Raw genomic sequence first — 24,836 nt, forward strand, 5'->3', positions numbered from 1 at the left:
GTTTATCTCTTGAATGGCAGCATGCAGTTGTGATTTGGTCAAGTTTATTTGTTAAGAGTCATGAGAATAATTGAATACGAGATTGACTGTGGTTTTCAAAATGTCCAGTGATACACATTTCATGCATATTCAGTTTAAGAATAATTTAACAATAAATTTTTGATTTGTTCTGATTAGAGACAACATAAAAGAGTACACAAAATTTCGATTGCCACTGGAAAAAAAAAAGTTGGATATATATAGGGACAGTTTAGCATTGCAATAGGCTCCCTGCTAATCCCTAAAGGAGTTGTTGCAAGGAAACTGTAATTTGCAGAGCATGCTGAACTCTTCCTACATATACATAATAGAGATATGGTGTGTATGTTTATAAAACAACAAAAAGCAATACAATTACACTTGTAAATTGTCATTACTTTACAATATGTGCATTCCATGTAATGATATCTTTAAAATTCTAAAATCTCATGCATAATTTTTAAATGATTCAAGTTAAAAGCCATAAACTTTGGACTAAATACAAGACCACCAACAGGGTATAAAAACTGCTCCTTGTTTTTCCAATATCAACTATTACATTTCAGAAGAAAGCTTGAAATAACACCTATATCAATACAGATTTAAATAGAGATTTTCAAACAAACAAACTCTATTTACAAGAGGTTTATGGACAGATTGTGAATCCTAATGACTCTAAAATTGTATTTTTATCGATAAAACAGCACATAAATTGATGGAAATCTTATAATCGTTTTATTATATGTTCCATACAAGTAAAGCTGCCCTTGGTAAGTGTTTTAAAATGAATAAATCGCACCACCTTTAAAGTACAAGTTACTCAGTGAGCATTGAAACCTGGAGGCTGCTACCTTCTAAAAATAACTTTTACAATAGCTAGTCTGAATACCGGCCTTGCATACTGTGGATTCATTTATTTTCATGGGTACCGGTATCAGTTTTCTTGGATCAAGGAAATCTGGCATTTTCGTGGATATTTGATTTCTTGGTTTAAAAAATGTCAATCCCTGCATATAAAGCCTATGGAAAATTTTTAATTCATTTAGGAGATAACTGTATTGTATTTTAAGCTCCGACGGCATCAATTGGGGATTTGATGGTCGCAAATTAAGTTTACTGGCGACGCGTTAGCGGAGACAGTAAACAGGTATTTGCGACCATCAAATCCCCAATTGATGCCGTCGGAGCTTAAAATACAATATTGTTATCTCCATTCTAATGAAACTGACAGAAAACCACGTTAAAACATGTAAGAAAAATCTGTCAAATGCGGTCTGCGCTTGTGCGTACATCCCATAGCATCAATTTTCAATTGATGCCATGTAAAAAAGTATCGTTATCCAATCAAAATGAACGTTACAAACGTTGTTGCATTAGAATGAACATTTGAATTCTTAGTAAACCTGTACCCATGAAACCCACTAAAATTGATATCCAATAAATAATAATGAATCAACAGTAGAAGGACTAAATGGATACTGTGGATAAATATATTGAAAAACTTTATCAAGGGCCCGTTTTTTACTCTAGTGAAATTTTGTACCAGACTGGGATGCAGCTTTTAGATTATATCTAATAAATATTGATAGGCAAAATTTAGAGCCATGTTTGGAAGTCTTCTACTTTTATACCTCTGTTACAAGAATACGTTTCAATAGGAATACCATATCTGGCAGACTCACACTATCATATTTACATGGTTGTCAAACCTTGAAATCTAGGTTAAAACCGTAATCTGGCATAAATTTTCAAAAGTTTCTATAATTCTGAAGATCGCCTTTCTGTCCAATTACTCATTTATTGTGAAAAAAAAATACTTTTCTTCCAAGTACAATTCAAAGGTGGACTTTTGAACTTTATTGGAAATATATCAAAAATGAAAAAGCAAATACTACATTCCATGAATACATATTGAATAATGTTGAACTTTTCAAGTACTTATACTTCACTTCAAATGTTAGAGGACATATTTCAAATGACAGATTGATTGCATCTTTCAAAATTGAATAACCCTTGATCTAACCTATGAAAATCAACATTATAAATTTCAATATTAAAAACAGAGAATTCAACTTGATAATAATTTTTTTTTTTAGTTTCTATGTCAAATATTTCTCTGCTCTTATGTTTTCAGGTAAAGATTTTTTTTTTAAAGTGTTAAAAGTCTTTTTGAAAACTAAGCATCTTTGATAAATTTAGAAATTATTAGGAAATCTAGGTTCCAACTCCCTCAGGCAAAGTTGACCTAAGAAGGATGAGGCTATTCTTTTTAAGCCAGAATTAATTTTGCCCATTTGCATTCTCTATACAGAAAAGTTTATGGAACACTGACCATCTTAAAATGAATGACTTTGAAGAGATCATTGGACTCAAAGACGGAAGTTAGTACATGTATCCAGCTGTGCTCCTTTATTTTGTTCCTGAGAATTCCATAAGCTCAAGATGTTACTTGTAAATGGAAAAAAAATTAAGGAAACCTCCTTCTAATTTCATGTATAAAAAGCTTATTCTTCTCAATTAAACAGAAATCTAACAACAGGTGTATGATTTAGTTCAAACAGAAACAGATTATGGTAAAATGTCAACACTTGTGTATTATGATAGCATAGATTTCATCAATGATTGTGTCACTTTCAAGAAATATATTTCTATGTTTGATTGACACCAATTTAACAGATAGATATCTTAAACATCTCACTGATCAGTAAAAGTTACCTTTGAAGTGATAAGATTGTTTGGAGATGAGGATAGTGTATTTTTAATATTACATTTTTGTAGATATTATTATTTTACTTGATCCTTTTAAACTATATAAAGAACAACAGAGGAAAAAGATAATCACATACCAAGATTTATTTTATGGGTAAATAATGCAGAGTACATGATGAAAGGAGGGATCTTAACAATGACAATGTATCATTTAGTATGATCAAAGTAGACTTTTAGTTATTTTACTACCAAAAGAAAGTAAAATCACAAAATTTCTGAACTCGGAGGAAAATTCAAAAAGGAAAGTCCATAAACAAATGGTAAAATCAACAGCTCAACCACATCAAAAAGGAATGGATAACAACTGTCATATTCCTGACCTGGTACAGTCATATCCTTATGTTACAGTAGAAAATGTTGGAGTAAACCTGTTTTTACAGCTAGCTAAATCTGTCACCAAATTAGTGAAAAGCATTGGCTTGTCCTAAAGTTGGTCAGTCAAACCCAGCATCAAACATTAGAGCCTCTAAAAAGATTCATTCAGCTGTTTTGAGAAAAATGTTTCTGTTTACCCTTATATCTTTTTTTCAGAAACAAATTTCAAATTTTCAAATACATAAATTTATACATCTTTTTGAAAGCATTCAAGTAAAATCAAGGAAGATAAATATTATGTTTTCCTTTAGTACAAGGATCATAGTAGTTATTTGCATTGTATATCAGTTTTACTGCTGTAACACTTTAACTGTTAACTAATGTTTTAAAGATAATATTCAAAAGCTAAAATTCATCAAAAATCATCTTTTGATGTTTAGAGTTTTATCTATATTTTTGTAGATCTTATATTGTGATCACTTTTCCTGTTTACAGTTTCTGTTTATCTAAAGCAAATTTATGCTTTGCTGTGTGCTTTTAATATACCATTTGTTAAACAATGGTGAACGGAAGATATATTATTGAGATTTCAGAACATTCAACATACTTATAACGATTTCAAATCTTAAATGCTAGTTTTTATTTTTTGAGAAAACTTTCTTATGGAAATATTCACATTAATGGTACCACATTAATAAAAGCATCACAAAAATTTCTGAAAATGAGTCTAATGTAACTTTGTCAGATTTAACTGATGATTTCATTCTTTGGTATTAAAAATAAAACTTTGTCATTGTAGTTTAAAAGTGTCTCGGTTTACTGTCACACAAGACAACAGAGCTAATCCCAATATTCACCCTCAGTTCATTTATTGATAAATTATTTGAACTCAATGAAGTTGTGGTCACTTTTAGTTCACTGACCAGTCAAATAATAAAGTCTGGATATCTTAAATCTCATTTAAACTTGTCCGAGATATAAGGCGTGACAAATTATTACCTGTCCCATGAACAATTAGCAAGGTGACAACCTCATACAAGACAATATAGTTTATGACAAAATCAAATGGTCAGGACAATTGACAAATTCAACATGTCACATAGATGGCAAAGCAACAGATGACCAACATTAGAAAAAAATATGTGTCCACTATAGGTCAATAATAACTCGAATAAAATGACTTTGGTCAAAAGGGAAATATTACCTTCTACTTATAAAGAAGGCATCATATTGTATTTGAGACTATATATACATGTATACTGAAGAAAATAGTATTTACATATCACTCAGCCGGTATAATGTTAAAAAGGAAGATGTGGTATGATTGTCAATGAGACAGCTCTCCACAAGATACAAAATGACACAGAAATTAACAACTATAGGTCACCATACGGCCAACAATGAACAAACTGCCAAAAAATTACCATTAGAATTTTGAATCATTACTAAACATCATCTTACTAGTTTATTTATATATTTGTACAACTGCATTGTATGTAACAGAGAGAAGTCTGTTAAATTCTTTTTTTTTTAAGTTTGATTTTGCTTTGATCTATCAGACAAGAAATCAGCTTTAGGTTGCACATTGGCTCATTGACTTTTCATTTCAAATTACCTAAAACTTTTATTGTTATTTAAAATGTGACATTTTTAAAGTATTTAAAATATATACACCCTATATATGCATGCATATCTAAAAATGTAATTAAATCAATGTAAAACATGTAGTCTAAAGTTACTTACATACATATATAAATCAAACAAACATGTCAGGCAGACACTTTATGGGTCCAATTTCTATAATTTTGTTGGATTAAGAATAACACTATATTTTTAAAAGATTTGGGTGGGTTTTTTAGGTTAAAATAACAATCAAAGACATCTTTGGTAAGGTTACAAAATAATGTTTCTTCAAGGTTGTCCTTCAGCAAACAAAACATAAGGAAATGGTATATTCATCCTCAACAATTTTATGTATACAACAAAGTCTTGGATAACATGTAAATCTTAAATATATATTTCTTGCATTTATTTGAACATTATCATTGCTTATACTCATTTTGGTTATTTAATTTCTTTGTTCTTCAGATATTACTGGTTGATTGTATGTGGCTTAACATCATGGCCAGTGGCAAATGCTTCGTGAATTATTCAGGACAATCTTCAGATATGATACTCTTCTAGATCATCATAAAAATCCAATTATTAAGTTGATTTATCTAGATCTGTAATTTTTACTAGTTTCATGAAAGGATAATGTTTTTGTTATACATGAATTTTGTTTCAATACATTTAACTACAAGAATCCATTTTTTAAATGGTTTATACAATCATTTTTTTTTTAAATTTTCATTATTATAGTAAGTTATCAAACCATTTGGAAATGATAAATTGCCCATGAGACAACTATTAACCAGAGATCAAATGATGCAACCCAAATTTTAAATCAATTAGTCAGAAAGTTGTGTTTTGAGTTTACTTAGTTATTATGTCTAAAAAGTTTATAAGACAGGATAACACTTTTTATTTCTATGCATCAATTGAAATGAAATCTCAATAAAAACTTTAAAATTTCAAGGCTTCATTTCAATTTTTCATATCAACACTGCTAAACCTATCATATAACAATTTATTTATAATATATGACTATAAAGTAACACTATCAAGTAGCCAGCATATCATATTATCGCTGACAAGTTGACAGTGTCCAGGCTGAAATTATCCTCTCAGATTCCAGATATCTAGTCTATCTGCTTCAATATGCAATAAATTCTGTTTGTTTTCTTTTCATCCTAAGAGGACTGAGACTTACAAGGGGCATAAACCTACTTCAAACAATGCTATGGACATGAAATATACAACTTAAATGACCACTTTCTGACCGGGTAAAAGTAAGATTTATAGCAGGCAATGTTGGAATAACAGGTTAATAATACCAAATATTATACGTTTGTTTGTTTGTATCTGAATGGTCATTAATTGTTGGTATTGTGAACTTATCATGACATTATACTTTTGTTTATTTTTCAACTTTCATATAGTAAATTCATACCCCTGATGTATGTATCAATTTTCTTCTAATAAATGTTATCCCCTGTAAAATGCCTACATTCAAACTAAAACAGGATTTCTAAAACTGAACATGCTGAATGTATCTAGCTACTAAGCCTAATTTCAGGGACTGAATGAGTCTACCAAGCCAAAATCATGTAATACTAGGATAAAAAACCTGCTTCCCTCTCCAATAAGAAAATTGGTCCCTTACCAAGACAAGAACATGCTTAATATATTGTAATACATTGTATTTCAGTACATATTTTTTGTATAACAATGTTGATAATAATTTCAGATATGTTTATGATCTATCATAACATTATTTTACAATAACAGTCAGTGCTTTTCTTATATTGTTCATCATATGTACCTATATTTATGGACTGATTCAGAGATTGAAAGGTCAGGAGGGTTGATATTTGAAATTTAACTGTCCTTTAAACGACTCCTTTTATGTAAGTAAATAGAAACAAAATATCCAGCTTTCATATGTCAAACCCCTTTTTTGTGCATTATAAACAATGCAGCACCTCATAAATCTATTAAACCTATCTTTTTTGACAATTAATTGTCAATTTTGTCAAAAACTGTTGATGTGACTAATTTCTACAGACAAACTAACAAAAGATTTGTAACAATTTAAAACGAGAACATGCCTTTTATTGTATAATGTCATTGCACCATGTGCCCAATGGGCTAATATTAAATTTCAAATGAATGCAACATATTCATTCAATCGTAATGACATAAAGCCACATGCATTTACTATACATATTATACTATTTTCTGAGTTAAATCGAGCAAACAGATATTTTTATTCTGTGCAGACATTTGTCTATGTTTTATTTAAAAGCTTTGCATATTTTTATGAATGACAAATTTAAGAACAATCATTGTTGTGTCATATAAAATCTAGTTCAGTGGCTCATATGTATAAATTGATATTTAATAAGCTTTATGATTAATTTTTTTTAAATGTTAGTTGATGGTTTACAGCATTCCATGAAAAGCGATTCCCTCCATCATTTACTCATGTCAACAAAGTACATCCAATTTTTATTCTGCAGACGAACAGCCTTGGTGGTCTTGCGGTCACCTGAATTGGCCCGAACAAGCCAAAGACTTACAAATTGTCATTTCTGCACCAAGCTAATGCCATTGATAAGTTAAAAAAGTTAAAACTTGCCAGATCAGCCTTATAATTGTGTCTTAATTAATAAGGATAGATATAGGAAGATGTGGTGTGAGTGCCAATGAGACAACTCTCCATACAAATAACAATTTAAAAAGTAAACCATTATAGGTTAAAGTACGGCCTTCAACACGGAGCCTTAGCTCACACCGAACAACAAGCTATAAAGGGCCCCAAAATTACTAGTGTAAAACCATTCAAACGGGAAAACCAACGGTCTAATCTATATAAACAAAACGAGAAACGAGAAACACGTATATATTACATAAACAAACGACAACTACTGTACATCAGATTCCTGACTTAGGACAGGTGCAAACATTTGCAGCGGGATTAAACGTTTTAATGGATCCAAACCTTCTCCCTTTTTCTGAAACAATAGCATAACATCACAACAAAGAAAAACATACGATAAAATATCAATTGGCAGACTTAACTCAATCAAAAAACGTATGATTAAACAATGAACGAATAAATTTGATCTGCGATATCTGAATACAAATGTACAGTTAATTAAATATTAGAGACAAACATTCATGACCAAAAAGCTAACAAACAAATTCAAAAAACAGGACATGACTGAGAAATATTTAACCAATCAATGTTCACTTTAGAAAAAAACCGGTTTTTTTATAATCTTGAAGTTTATACAAATGTTGTAAGAATAAGTGAAGATATGTCTTCCTTCAGTCACTATTTACTAATGTGATCTAGCACATATTAAATCCAACTGAATATGTTGATCTACCACAAAGCAGGGTTTACTCGTATCTTGTAAACATTTTATCCTCCTGAATATGAATGTAATATTTGCAGCTGGATATGAGGCAGCAATCAATTATTCATTCCTACAGACGAAAACCATGATATCATTTTGTCCTTAATTCATGCGGATTTTTCAATGACTCTGAGACTGAAGATTAATCATTCCACTTTAAGAAGAAAACTTCTAATTTCTTGATATGATAATCTTACTATCAAATTAATTAATTGGACAAAATAAAATTGGAATATTTTTCAGAATTAAAATAAAATTGGAAATTCAGGATTTACAGTATTCTCCTTCCATTTTATTGCTAAGTTTATTTGAATATTTGTTACTGGTATCCAAATCCTGTTCAAGTCCTTCTGTTCAATAAATCCAGCCTGATAGCTAACTTTTTTCATTCATTTTACTAGAGTTTTTTTTTTAAATATGTCCTCTGCTGCAAGTTGGTAGACAAACAATCTACTGTATGCAATGCTTCTGTAGTACAAAGTATAAATTGTCTTTTACTGCAAATCCAATTAAATCGCAAGTGAACTTGATAACCTTAAGCTTTACATATACTTGCTATCTCTTATAATTTAATCAAACAGACTCTAGTGGAGTCTGTGCCTTTCATTGTCAATATGAAAGGGGCTATTTACACTTAGGCACACCCCCAATGTTGTAACTATATTTGAGCAAACAGTTAGTTAAACAAACAAAACCACTTTGTTCCCTCTCTCTATTCTAAAGTAAATTAAAAAGGGTGTAATCGGGGAACTTACTATTGTCCTTAAACCACTTCAACAATGAATCTGGTTTTAGAATATCAATAAAAATTCTTTGTATTGTTAATTTATCACACTGAGTCTTTAACAATGCTAGACAATTCAAACATAGCTTTATTACAACTAGAACTCCATCATGATGTAACACTATTGAATAAATTTACAAATTCTAACAATTTAATAGCTGAAGTTAATGGCCAATGACTATTTACATGTACATGTATACAGAATATACTTGTAAGACCAAGAGTATAACATATTAAATTACAATGACAATATGTATTAACTGATCATCTGTCCGTCTAAATCAATAACCACTATATTATTTGAAAAATAGAATATTAGGTATACTGAATGTTCAACAAACATTGGGAAAAGACAATAAAAGGGTTTTATTAATCTACTATTTAACTGAAGTGTTAATGATCACTAAAAAAAGAATTCCTATCAAATCCTCAGTTTGTAAGTCAATAAATAGAGCAATTAATAAAGCAAGGTTCTTCTAATAAAGTTGCTATTTACTGTAACATTTAATTGTTTCAGAACTAATTGCAGATTTGGTATTATTTTTATAACTGTACATCAACATGTTATAAAAATGAATGATAATGTTCTAAAGCATCGATAATACAGCCTTTTTCAGGGGCAGATCCAGCCATTTTAAAAAAGCGGTGGTTCCAACCATAATTTTTGTCACCATTTAAATGCATTGATTGTAAAAAAAAAAGGGGGGTCTAAAACCCCTACAACATCCCCTCTGGATCCGCCACTGTTTTTATTTGGTGTATGATCGTTTAAAAAAGAAGAAATTATAGACCTGACACAGATTTTATTCTTTGCCATTTTCTTTGACTTTACAGTTGTACAAGGAAAAAACACACAAACCTTCAGACTCTGACAGGGTCAACTGTCCATATATTTACAGATTCTTGTTTCTAGTACAAAAAATACAGATTTATAATAGAATGCCAATGACACATTAACCCAACAACACAAAAAAAACAGAAGTTAGGCAGCAACCATTTGATTTTCTGGGGGGGGGGGGGGGGGGGGGTGCTATGGATTTTTTTGGAAAAAAAAGTTTGTTTTCAGTTTTTGGAGAAAAAAGAATTTGTTTTTGACCCTGAGAAAAAAAAATTGTTTGTTTCACCCTCAGCTGCCACTATATGTAATGCTAACATTGAAAGAATGAAATTGTTTTCTACTTGTCACCAAAAAAATAGATTGTTCTTTGCCAAAGGCGAAAAAAAAAAATTGTCAAAAAAAAAAATCCCTGAAAATCAAATGGTTGCTGCCTTAGAGTGCATTTGTTTCTAACCCGAAATTTTGTCATCGATGACTATCGTTTAGTAAACGTTAAGCTGCTAGAAACAAATGCGTCGTTTAATAAACTTAATCGACCCCACGTAGTTAGACAGAAATAGATTACACTCACGCACTGTAAACAAACAGGTAAAAGTGCGGGAAATAAATAACCAGGACTTTGCGAAAACAACACGTGATCGTAATTATTTAAACGACAGATGCAGAAACAAATTGATCGTTTACACGTCTCAACGATAAACGATCAACGACTACGCGACTATTTTGCGCGTACATCGTTTACGTGAACGATGTCAACGTTGACAAAAAAATGTAAGAAACAAATGGATTAAGCGACTACGCGCGTAATCGTTTACATCGTTTAGGTTAGAAACAAATGCGCTCTTAGTATACTTTTTTTACAGCATCTACAGCAATCATTTCACTATACAAAAGTTATCTTCACAACAGGTAACCTAATTCAAACATTCACGCAAAACAATCATTATTACATAAACAACTTGAGCCTATATCAAAACTTGTCAGCTTACACTATTTTAATGTTTAACAAGACCAATAAAACACTTCCTTAAAGGATTAAGTCAGCATTTACTATGTACTGGCAGGACTGTTCACATGAAAGTTGGTACACGCTATTAAACTGTACAAGATTGCAACAATTTGAATATTATTACTGAGTTTTTAATAAACAAGTTTGTATATCTGAGTTTAACCTTTCTGTCAAAAAATGTAGTAAAAGGTTCATATTTTACATATTCTTTTTCTTTATAAATACTACACAGTAAATCAAAACTGAGCAGTTTTCCAAAGCCTTAATTTATATATACCATTCATTAGGACTTAAAATGAGGTATTCAAAAGCTTATTTCAAATGACCTCAATTATCTCCTATGGAACATATTCTGCAAAATTTAGTTTCTTATGATTGCTTTGTACTGTTGTTTTGTTTTTCATTGATTCAAGGTTTTTCTTCAAACTACTGCTTTTTTATTTACCCTTAGGTACCTTCAGCCTCTTTTGTCTTGTAATCTTATAAGATTTTGTTTTACTTTATCTATTATTTCAATGCCCTTTAAAATTGAAGATTTTTTTTATTTACAAAACATTTGAAATTAAGGCGATACCCTCTGCAGGGTGGATAATAAGAAAAAAGAAGACCAATTGTCACAAAGTCAAATTACAAAGTAAATGTTTGCAGACTGTAGGCATTAATAGACAACTTTTGTTGAAATAAACATTACGACCTATGTTAAAGTGTCTGATCCTTACAACTTTATCATCTTAAGGTGGTAGTTTTTACAAATTAATGTCTTGAAGGTGTAAAATGTTAACATAAAATTTATAGGAACCTAATGAGGCATACAATATCTCCTATACGTCTAATTCCTTGTACAACAAGTTAAAGAAAGTGACAAACAATTAAATCTGTGAAGAGTTTAATATTTCAATCTAATCTGCTACTAAAATTAAAATATGTCCAACGACTCCAGTAATAGTACATCCTAAATCATCAACAGTAGATTATTTCCATTCATTTTAATAACAGTCAAAAACACAAGATTTACAATTGGCCTGACATACAAGTTTTTACCCAAACTTTTGCAGACCATGAGTAAAGGGCTAGGAACAGTATAACTCTTGACAGTGGCGGATCCAGGGGGCAGGGGGTACCCCTTTTTATGATGATCAATGCATTTGAATGGGGACATATCATACAGTTGGAATCCCCCTAAATCCTCGGTTTGAACCCCCCCTCCCTCCCCTTTTAAAAATGGATGGATCAGCCCTTGCTTGAATTGATGATCTTTCATATAAAAATAATATTCTAACAACAAATGTGCGTTGGTTTTCCCGTTAGAATGGTTTTACACTACTAATTTTGGGGCCCTTTATAGCTTGTTGGGTGTGAGCCTAGGCTCCATGTTGAAGGCCGTTCATTGACCTATAATGGTTTACTTTTATAAATTGTTATTTGGATGGAGAGTTGTCTCATTGGCACTCACACCACATCTTCCTATTTCTATGGTTTCATGTATTTGTAGAATCAAATTTCATTACCTTGTTAACCAATTATGAATTGTACCTTTGTTATTTCAGGATTTACAGTATTGTAGACTAAATATTGATGGTAATTTTTTGCCTTTTTCTAAAACTACTTTTAACCAGCAATCGACTTGTAAATGCTTATTTTTATAGGTTTGGCACTATAAATTTTGGCTTAACCCATCACTTTCTCTGAATAAAACAACCTATACCAGACATTTTCCATGCCTACACGTTTTCGAATTCAACTTCTAATTCCCTAATCTTCTGATTTACCTACAGATTAATATATGACATGAAAAAATCATCCTGATTTTCAATTGATTGCAATGATCAATTTTTTCACACTACCTTATCTGACAAGTACAAATGTATTGATTCAGTGACAAGTATTAAGGATTAGCCTCTTTCAAAGTCAATATTTATAACATAAGCAAAGACATTTCAACGTCAATCAATAAAATCTATTTAAACTAGATACAATAAAAACAATAACTTTTCTCTTCTCATCCCTTTTTCTTTTATTATCAAAAGAAAGGATCCAGTCAATTTACAGATCTGATTTTTTATTAAAATCAAAAAATTCAGTACTAGTTAAAATATATTGATTGATTGGGGTTTAACTCAACTAAGTTTAGCACCTTTGGCTATTTCATAGTGGTCAGTTCTTATTGGTGGATGAAGCCAAAGTACTCAGAGAGAATAAGTTTAAACATATTGTATAGTTCAAAAAGACAAATAGATCAGTCACAAGTTTGGCAACTTAGTAATGCCAGTTCATTCTGTTCAAAAAATAAATTGAGAATGGAAATGGGGAATGTGTCAAAGAGACAACAACCAGATCAAAGGGCAGTGGAAGGCCACCAATGGGTCTTTAATGCACCAAGAAAATCCCACACCCAGAGGTTGGCCTCAGAAGTATATCTTCAGCAACAAACTGAACAATTATTGAAATACTGACAGCCTATTCATAATATTCAAGATAAGAATATATAAACTCTTTGTAGGTTTGGGGAAATATCATACCCTCTTCAAAATGTAATGACGTAATAGCATTATCAATATTAAAGACAACTTGAGGATTAAGACACTTGATGATTTTGTTTGATGTCTACCTTCTGAACTCTTCTGTCTAACAGCTTGGCTTATCAGGTGATGAATGTTTGCAGTGTTAAGATCTCAATCTGTCTCTCATCTATTTCTAGTATATTACACAAATTATGCTTCAATACAATTTTGAAAGGATAAACAATTCTTTTGTTTAATGTTTTACAAAATGTTCATTATAATTAATTCTGGTTCCTTTACAACTATTATTTAGATAAAAGAGATGTGATAAAACAAACTATTATTTTTGGTATGCCAAATCTTTGCACTTAGATCTGTGATGAAATTCTTGGTTTATAAACAAACTATAATTCCAATTCCCATTGCAACACTGCATAAAAATTAACCTTGAAGGATAAAAAATCTATATTTAGAAGTCAAATCAAATTTTTAATGGAATTAATCATTTAAAAGCAGAATATCTCTCTAAATTACAATCACATACTTTTTTACTATTGGGTATTTTTTTAAATTTCAGTATGAAAAAAATAATTCAAAGACTCAAATTGTTGATTTAGATACTCATGGATTGCAATAAGTAAGACAATTTTGGTTGACAGGGAAACCCTAAACATAAGAATTTTATATTTTGTCCTTACTGAGTGCACAATTATACATCTATTGTATTCATACAATTCCAATGAAAAGACATGCATATTTCATAAATTTAAACTGCACCTTGCATAATGCAAGGTGTAATCAAAGACAGACATCTTCAAATATGTTCTTCAATGTGGTATAGATGGTCATCTTCTTTATAAAGAGTTACTTCAACCTTAATAATAACTGTTCTTCAATGTGGTATAGATGGTCATCTTCTTTCAAAAGAGTTACGTCAACCTTAATAATAACTAACACATCATATATCTGTCAGTTGTCATCTTTCAATGAGTAAGCATGTCTCTAAAACCTTTTTGAAAATTACAAATTCAAAGTGCAGACAGGACATTAGTCGATTCACAAAAAGTTTTAAGGCCAAAAAAATTAACTGAAAAATTCATGTCTCACAAGTACATTTTCTCAAATGATTATTTATGAAATGAGTCCAAGACCCTATCTCAAAGTCTTTTAGAGAAGTTTTCTATACATGTATATGTTACAGGGAATTTGTAAAATCAGGGATTTTGTAAAATCACTGGACTAATCAGTGATTGTGTAAAATCACTAACAGTTTCAGTGGTTTTAAAAATCCCTGAAATTGTTAGGGATTTTACAAAATCACTGAAAATTGAGCTAGGGATTTTGTAAAATCCCTGATTACAATAAAGTATAACATGCTATTAGAAATGTGTTTTTCTTAATATAAAGATAGACCAAATGAATGATCACTAATGATTTAGAAATATATTTATTTAATAAACACTATGAGCTAGAACTTGTGTATAATGATAATGACTAAAAGGCATATAAACAGGTATTTAGACCACTCTGAATTTGCCTATTTTTGCAAGACAAGTTTGGGTGACATCCCTACCTTTATAAGCTATTGATATGCTGTACATGTCTTCGATACTTCTTCTCTACAGCATTTAGCTTTTTTCAAAAATACAGCCAGATTTTTCAAAGTAATTAAATTTTCTGTTCTAAAAAGACTAGTTAAAGTGTCTCTGTTACAATTACTTTGACACCATAATGGTAAAAAATTTCTCCTTATATCAGCCAAAATTGGACAAACTTAAGTACAAAATGGAATTCATCTTCTATTTCATTTGTATTACAAATTTTACACAACCTATTTTCCCTTGGTTGGTTTTCATGTCTACCTTGTTCAATAGCTAGCTTATGGTTTGAACATAAAATTGAAAAAATTTCATATCTAAGATTATATGACAGTTTCTGTATATTTTCATTTATACAAATATAATCCTTAACTTTTGAATAAAAAGCACACTTTGATGAGCTGCCAAAATAATCTGACCAAGATTGTAAGTTTATATCTGTAAGTCTCTGTTTAAATAAATGTAAAAACAATTTTGCATCTCCAACACTTTGACTTTCCCATACAACACCAAATCCATTTGAAAATAATAGTCTTTGCACTTTAGAACACCAATTTAAACGTCCATGTTCATTCATTTTAAACATCATACAATAGCATAGTTTTGGAAGTCTGTTGGAGCCATTGTTCTACAGTATGTCAGTTGTTTTGTGCATAAAAACCGCTCACTTAATATTAAAATAAAGACTAGATTAACCTCAAACTTATTGAGTATTACTGTTGTAGTCTTTTTCATCAGAAATTCTTAATAAAAATGAATGAATGTATTTTACAAATTCCCTGAATTTAATCAGTGAATCTGTAAAAAAGATCTTAATTATTTCAGGGATTTTGTAAAATCACTAGTCAAAATCAGGGATTTTATAAAATCACTAATCAGTTCAGTGATTTTACAAATTCCCTGAAATTTCAGTGATTTTACAAAATCATTGATTTCACAAATTCCCTGTAACATATACACTAGAAAAGGAATGTATACTAAAGGTCAATATTTCCTGAAGATTCTTCAAGACCAATCACCATGGTGTCTCAAAACCTTCAGTTTCAAGTCCTTCTGAGACATAAAGCACCAAACAATCAATCAATGAATCAATCAATATATAATAAATAATAATATTCTATAAGTAGCAGTTCTAGCATTTTTGGTCTGAATTCAAGACAAACATCAAAACTGTCCAACAAGTTTGGAACAATTGAAAAATGACTTTCCAAACAATTCCATACTTATGAAAGTGAACAAATTTAATATTTATGCAAATTTCCAGTTTTGATCTATAAATCAAACAATGGTGAGTGAGGATGTATTTACATTGCAATAAGATTAAGCACAGGTTTGACCAGGATTATGCAAATTAGTTAAGAGGTCTTTAATGTCGAGTACCATTGTCTCCTGATAAATCTGGGGAATAAATAATTCTATTTAACAACATCAAAGTGAAAATATCAACACCATTATGTGATATACATAAATTCATTAGCCGATAATTAAAATTCATAACTCCAGTTGACTTTACAAGTACATGTATCTGATTACAGTTGATTCAGTTCAAAGTTACAGGTATCTAGTTTATTTTTAACAGCTTCTGGGTAAAAAAGACTACTATGCATAATGCACTGTAGAGTAATGTAAAATATGTCATTAATTTTACTATGGGCTGATAGTTTTTTGCAATTTTAAATTATAATTTATGGGTAGGAAATGTGTTTTGAATAAATTTACAAATTATTTAAATATACATCATTGTTGTGCATATATTTCCAATAATCCTAAAGGTTAATATGTATTAAGAGTCCAAAACCATTACATAAATTACAGACTAAGTATCAAAATATCATGACCTTAACTTAGAGAGCTATTTACAGCATGCTGTTTTTATAATCATTTCATTTTTAAGATATCTTATTAAATTATAAAGATATTTTATAAATTAATTGAGATCTTTTGAAAATTAAATGCAATAGCTTATACATCAAAAACGATGAACCAGTGTATCTTTTAAAAAGAATTCATATAAATGAGATATCTTGTCAACTAATTCAGATATCTTAAAAACTAAGTAAGATATCTTATAACTAAAAGAGATTTATCTTAAAAAAACAAATTAGATATTAACTACATATTGTAAATAAGATATCTTATAAGCTAAATAAGATATATAATTGACTAATTAACACAACAGATGAATCGATCATATAAATTGTTTAGCTTATAGGGTGCTGAAATATACAAAAACGTTTAAAAATAAGTTGTCTTAGAATAAATCTGAATTACTGGAAAGATACTCCTTTTTGACCTGATGGCTGACCAGCTGAAATCTTAGTTATAACCAATGAAAATTGTGACTTTTGACAGAAGTAATTGCAGGAAGCATAAAGAAATGTATGCTCATAATGAGAATGTAATACTTGTAATAATGATGATGGTGGTGGTGTTGACCTATACAGCCCTCACACAGTTGGTCCAAACAGTTAGTTGGGAAGCTTTCAGCAAAACCAGTAGTATCACTCATCGTATCAATGATTTCAGTAGTATAGTTCATGGAATAAATAGGCATTCAGGCATAAATAAAGCGTCCTAGAGAAGCTTTATTCGCAATCGCTGAATTAATAGGGTTAAAAATCCCCTGTCTCTATCAATAATGGGAGGTAACTCATTCCTTCTTTCCTATGAAACATGGGATGTAACTCATTCCTTCTTTCCTATGAAACATGGGAGGTAACTCATTCCTTCTTTCCTATGAAACATGGGAGATAACTCATTCAATGTATTTTGACTTACCTTGTATGTATTGCCTTCATATAAACAATCTCCTGAAAATAAAAAAAACCAAAGTATTGTAAGAATAAATAGTTCTGATATTAAATGCAAGCTCTTCAGAATACACAAAATGTCTACCTATTTGAATATTCACTAACAAACTATACACAACCATCTGCAAAAAGAATTTGTAAAATCAAGAAAATTTATGTTTCCAGCGTTTTTACCTAGTGGACAACATAAATTAGGTAAATGGCTAAATTTTTCATAAAACTGTTTTATTCTGCTGAATTTCTGATTTTTTTCTCTCCCCCTACTGTAGGCCAATGACAACTTTTGAAGAATTTTAAACATTTTTCTAAGGTTTATAAAAGTTTAATAAAAAAATAAAAGCAATATCAAAGTGATTATGAACCTTGGGTAACGAAGTTGATAAAGAAAAATCAATAAAAAAACAACAAAAAAATGTTGCATGAGAATAGTTCCAAATTTACAATTTGAAACTTAACTAGCCATTCAGACAAGTTAAATGACAAATCATATTTCAGAAGTAACATGACATGTTGATTTCTTTGCTTTAGTCAGCTTTTATCAAGGTGCTGACCTTAAATTTAATTAATAATGAAAAAAGTTAAATGTTTAGAACAGAATCATTTAACTGGTGATTTACACAGTTTTGAATTAATTAAACACATTTAAGAGTTTACATGACTAGCTGCAATCTTTACTTTGATAAACTTGATAGCCAAGGTTATGACCTTTGATTTAATTCAATTTAAAAAAAAACGTTAACACTTTTAATGTTTCAGAAGACTAATTACTTTTGTAAGGAATCAATTAACCAAAGATCAGATTGTCAATGACCACTTAACCAGGTGTGTCATGAACTTAATAAAACTAGAAACTTAGTATCAACCTACTCTCTTCAAGACAGATTTCTTATTAAAAGGGTCCATTTTCAAACAGAGTATCAGACAGACTAAAAATTAGTAAAAATTCTAATCTGTACACTGCTTGGACAAAAATGATAAAGATATAAATTATCGATCATAATTTGAAGTGTATGATTAACATGTAATTCTAATATATGCCACTGGACATTTAGCAATTATAGGAAAATATCCTATAATTATATTCTAAGACCTCATTTATTATTGTCTCTGGTTCCCCTTTTTTGCCTTCACAATATTAAAAGCTGTTATACTCAAAGGTCAAAGAACAATTTCCCAACAACCCTTTGTAAGGTGCCCTGTAATTTCAATAGTTGCAAAGTTGCTATTAAAATCATTTTATGAGAGGGCATCATTCAAAATTGATACTTTGGAGAACTGAAATTGAAGACAAATTGTAATATGCATCTTTAATGTTTCTTCATAAGATTTAATAAGAGCCCTATATAATGATAAAAGTTCAATTTAAAAATTGCTGCTTGGCATTTGTCCATTGACTGGTCGAGATTATCAAATGGTCAACCTTCAGATGTTATATCTATATTTCATCCTAAAATGAATTATCTCGTTATCAGAAACAGGGGCAGATCCAGCCAGGATAAAGGGTGGGTGGGTTTGGGGAGAGGTTCCACCATATGTCCTCATTCAAAACCCCCAAAAAAGGGGATCCAACCCCCGGAACATCCCCCCCTCTGTAGCTGCCACTGCAAAATCCCAAAAACTAAACTGAACAACAAATTTTGGACATAAGCTAAAGGGGGTTCTGGCAAATAACTCCCCTTTTGCACACATATGTCTGTTCCTGATTGCTATGCTATGACAAACCTAAGATCTACCCTTAATTCAAAAAGATTTTACAGGAAGATAGAACTGTCACTCCTCCTTGATTTCTGTACCCTTCTGAACTTCTTTAAGCACTGCAGGTTATTATTAAGACATTTATTATCAAAAATAGAAAATCACCCTCTTACTGTTATATATATATATGTCAAACAAATTAAAAAAAAATATACATGTCTTTCACAACCTAAAACATTATTAACAAGAAATTTATTGAAAAAGGGTAGTACCAAAAAATATATTTGAGTTTTTTTTTAATTCTCTAAAATGTTCAAAAATCAGGTCAACAAATGTAGGCATCAATAAATAAGATAACGGAGCTTTTCAGACATAAAATCAGATGTAAAATCAATTTGAATTCAATCCAAACATTAGTCAACAGAGACGTTCTGAGTGCACTCTGCTATTTGTCTTAGAATACATTTAAATAAATGTATATCATGTTGACCTGCTATTTTAGAATATCCGTTACAATGCTCAAATACAATTCTAATCATTGAGATATCTAGGATTACTTATTTATGTCTTATTTTCCCTGTATTCTGATCTTATCTTCATGTTTGACATACTGGATATTTAATTTTTGTCTAATGCAGTTTTGTTGATTCTGCAAATATTTATACCTGTAATTGATCAGAGAATTCAAATTTCAATCAGAATTAAAGTCAAGACGTAAATCACAAAACAATTTATGAGAATTGTCAAGCATGTTTTCATGAAAAGTTTAGTTTTCATACTTGGATAAAAGTTTAAAGGGATATGGTGTAAAAAAAAAATTACATGTTATTTTAATGATGAAAAATAAGAAAGTTTAGTGTTCCACAATGGATGCAGAATGAATCTTTGTCTAAATTTCACGGCAAACGACAGCTTTGAATTACGTTTTTGATAACAGATAGGAGGATTGCTTATCAATAGTTGCTAAGTTGGAAGGAAACATGATGAAGATGAACTACAAATATTTTCTTACTGTTGTTTTCACATAGATGTAATAGATGTGGTATGAGTGCCTTCAACACGGAGCATTGGCTCACACCGAACAGCAAGCTATAAAGGGCCCAAAAATGACTAGTGTAAAACCATTCAAACAGGAAAACCAATTGGTCTAATCTATATCAATAACAAGAAAAAGGAGACACTAATGAACAATATCAAATAACAACAACCATTGATCATCAGGTTCCTGACTTAGAGCAGTTTAAACAAATGCAGCAGGTTTAAACAATTTAATAGGTACCAACCTTCACCCTTACCTGAAACAATAGTGTAACATCACAACATAGAAAGACAAACTATAAAATATCATTGAAATGTTTAACTCAATTCCAATACAACCATATTTTTTTTTAATTAACTAGGTAAACAGAAAGTTAAATTCAATGATTATACAACTCAATTTAAAACAAATGTCAATGAATGAACAATACTTTTCAGAATTAACTTCTATCCCAAAAATCAGAATCATTGTTCCAGCTGTTAGAACTTCCTTTTAACATGCATGCCATTTAAAATTTATGGCTCACAAAACTTATCTTTTTAGAAACTTTTCTTTTGTTATTAGGTGAAAAAACTTTCATGCTCAACTAATTGTAAAGATGAATGTTTTTTGCCCCAAAGATTTTAAAAACATAAAGATAAAGAAGGAAGATAAAGAAAGTTTATATTAGATAGTAAAATTCTTAACTGACAGTTTTCATTCATGCATGATTTAACAAGTAAAAAACTAATATAAAGCCAAAGTACCTCAAAGTTTAACTGATAAATTAACCATGATAATTTTAAGTATCATAAAATTTATTCATGGGTGGGAAGATTTAACTTCAAAAGATATTTTAAAGAAATTTTAAATCAAAACAAAAGGATGAATTACTTTCATTAATCTGTAGATGGACTGCAATTGGTATCATTTTTTGTGGTGCATCTAAAGTGTTGTGCTTCAAGATTACTGTAAATTTAGAAATTGTTGTGATGTTTTTATTATTGCGAAAAATGTGACAGGGTTATAATTGCAATAATTTGAATTTGCATTAAATTTTTTTTTATACGAATTAAACAGGATTTTTCTCAATATTACAAAATTAATATTCAATATCAATATCATTTACAATTAAGTGTTTTTTTCATCTATAGCTTCCGAATTCTTCAACTGAAAAATTGAATTTTAAACTACTATTGACTTGACCTTATTAGTTGATATTCTAATGTCCCTACTTATGGACTAGCCTAGTCAGAAGAAAAAACTATAAAATCAAATTGTAAAGGAATTCTAAGGTGGTTTTTATAGCCACTTCTCCAAGATAACCATTCATTATTGCGGTTATAATTTTCATTTTCAACTTTTTTATTACCACAGTACCAGACTGTATATAGTATGGATTAACAATCACTTGTGGAGTCCTTTTTGTGTGGTTTGGTGGGAATAGGTACACCGCACATTTAAGTGTTCTTACAAAATAAAATTTGCTTTAGGCTTGTATGCAGAATTTGGTTAAAATCCACACCACAAAAATTCTGTTCTGTTTACTTCAATCCATGGTACCCCCATGATAGTAAAAGAAGAATGTACAATATCGTCAGAATTTTAATAAGACTTGTCTATTAATAGAAAAAAAACTTTCTAAATACAAGATGTATTATCTTAATGAGATTTTAATGTACTTAGGTTTTTTTCACACCTAACAGCCTGTCACCTATATCTTATAATAGGTGCACAGACGCATGTAATACATATAGGTATAAATATCCGTCTCAAATCAGCTGATCGACCTAGTATAGCAGATTTAATGTTTGTATAATAAAAGATCACTTATTTAGGGGTGAAACCTTTTAAGTAGAACCTAGTATTCTTGTCAAAAAAGGTTTGTCTCACAATAAAAAGGCAAACTTTTGGAATGTATAAAATATTTTCACACCTGGTCGGAAAATATGAATTTGGAGATAGAAGAAATAGGGTCTTCAATATTTTATTGTAAATACATAAATAAGGATTGTAATATGAATACAAGAGATCAAATATATATATTAAAGTGTAATTAACCATGATTTGAGTACCTTATTCACAAAATAAGTATGAAATTTGAGTTATATATGCATTACAATTTATGTTAATATATGAGGAACATAGAGCTTTTTTCACATATAATATATACATGGTTCATGTTTCAGCTTAAAATAAATTGCTGACATCTCTCAGACACTAGTCATCTTAGAAGTGTATATATTGAACATCTTCATCAACTTTTGTCTTTTTAAGATAATGATATCAAATAGCAATTACTTCAAAAATTCAAATTTCAAATTTTTATGGATGATTCTGTGATCTTTGATCCCAATAAAGAACTGTGTGTGTCAATTTTTAAGAACCAGATAAGTTCCCAAATAAAACCAGATAAAACATATTCCCAATTTTCCCACGATTTAATTTCGCCATGAAATATTTCTTTAAATAACCAATAATAATTATAAAAAAAAAGAAAAAAAAGTTGTGTTTTAAGGGGTTCTATCAATTTTACTGTTCTTAAGAAAAAAAGACCCCCCTCCTTTTACTCTGAAATTGTGAAGTATACTATACTTTTATAAGATTGCCTGATTTTCCATCTCACCAGAGCAATCAATTACTCCTTTAATAATTTCAAACACTGTTTAAATTAATTTCATCTCATATGAACACTTTTTTCAGATATTATAAATTCTGTAAAAAATTTCTTAACTAAATTGCAAATAAAATTAGCAGAAGTAACACCCTTCCTTTGATCTCGAATAATGTTTTCAGTTAACTGATATTTACCTTTAGTTTTCTGCATGAAGACACTTAGTACAATAATCAATGCTTTTAAATGCACATTCCTCAAATGTAAACATTTAATCTGCATTTTCATATCTCATCTTTAGAAACTTGAAGAATTAGTTGAAAATTTAAAATTCCACACCAAATAACATTTCCATTTTACATATAATCCAATTCCATGTCATAATCCATGTAAATTTACATGCATGTTACAAATGAATTAATAACAATAACAATCTGATGTAACAAGCTGAGTGAAATGTGACATCAGGTTAATTTCAAACCATGTGGATTTTTTTACACCTGGTAAACATACCTGTAACCAGTCCAGTGAACCAGTCATAGTAGATGGGCGGTCCTTAAATCAATAATGGGGTGGAACCCTTCTTTATAGATTAAATATCTACTGTCAACAGTCAGAATTGACTTAGCTGAATTGATCTGAAATAGAATATGTATTGTCAATACTTTTGAAATTCAATATCTTCATCTCAACAGATGATGTGTAACATGCAATATGAAATATGATTTCAATTCAATCTTATATATTGATATCATGAATTTTCACGATTTGAGTTTACAAGTTTGGACCATTTTTTCTCTTAAAGAAGCATATATAGAGTTCATACAATGGCACAACTGCAGTATGTAATATCAAGAAGACTACAATGCATCCGCCTTGATTATATGAAACTATCTTTAACCTTGAAACATGCTCATTAGACCTCACAAATTGTCTTTTGGTTTTTAGTGTTATTGGGTTGCTGTCTCATTGAAATTTAAACTACATCTTTTTTCCATCATAACTTAGCTTTTGTCATACAATTGATACCTGATTTTCATGTATCAATCATCACATGTGACAAAAATTTAGCAACAACCACTAACATGACAAGACAAAACTGACATTTTCAATTCAATTCAATTCATTAGTGAAAAGCTATAACTGTGTCAAAGGTACACCAATAAGTACATGTAGTACACATGTAATCAATACCAGTAATCACACTGCTAAAAACTGACTACTTAATACAACAAAATATTTACATAGATAGAGCTATGAAAAACTATTATGATAATTCCTGTTTTTAATCCAAGTTTTATTTACAGTAATGGCTTGGTTTATTAAATGTGTCACTCTGGCTACAAACTGGAACTACACATGTTGTACATGTGCACCAGTAAGCATTGTGGGTCAGGATTTGGTTCTTATTGGTCCGATAGTTTTAAAGGATGATTGCTTTTCCTGTACAAAAGTTTCATAGTACATTGTTTGTTATATGAATATTTTATCATTCCACTAATAAAGAATAACAGGAAGAGGATAAAAACCTAAAAAAATCAGTATTTCATTGTAAAGTAATGTTAGAAGGTTATATTTGTCTCACTGCAAGTGATTGTCCAATCTTAGTTATTGTCAAGAAACCTTTTGTTAACACTTTTTCTTAGATTATCTTGCTGATTATATCAACAGAATATGTCACTGAACTTTAAAAGATCTAAAGAGTAGATTGTTCCAAGTTTGCATACAATTCCATGATCATATCTATGGCAATATGATAGGATTTTGATGGAGTTTTTTTCCAGTGGTAGGGGTATACAAATTGCAAATTGAAACAGATAATGAAAGTCTCTCAAAAGCTATG

The 24,836-nt window shown here is 30.0% G+C and overlaps 1 protein-coding gene across 1 annotated transcript in view; it reads right to left on the reverse strand.

Annotated features, from left to right (window-relative positions):
- The window catches only part of LOC139488760 (extracellular matrix organizing protein FRAS1-like), a 114,349-nt gene extending 90,874 nt beyond the window's left edge, over positions 1–23,475 (reverse strand). The window contains exons 1-2 of the mRNA XM_071274645.1: positions 23,191–23,475; positions 17,635–17,666 (exon numbers count right to left, since the gene is read on the reverse strand). Coding sequence (XP_071130746.1) covers positions 17,635–17,666; positions 23,191–23,281 — 123 coding nt within the window. The 5' untranslated portion in view covers positions 23,282–23,475. The remainder of the gene's footprint in view (positions 1–17,634; positions 17,667–23,190) is intronic.
- Between the last annotated feature and the right edge of the window lie 1,361 nt (positions 23,476–24,836).

The sequence above is a fragment of the Mytilus edulis genome, chromosome 9, assembly GCF_963676685.1.
Source record: "Mytilus edulis chromosome 9, xbMytEdul2.2, whole genome shotgun sequence".
NCBI lineage: Eukaryota > Metazoa > Mollusca > Bivalvia > Mytilida > Mytilidae > Mytilus > Mytilus edulis.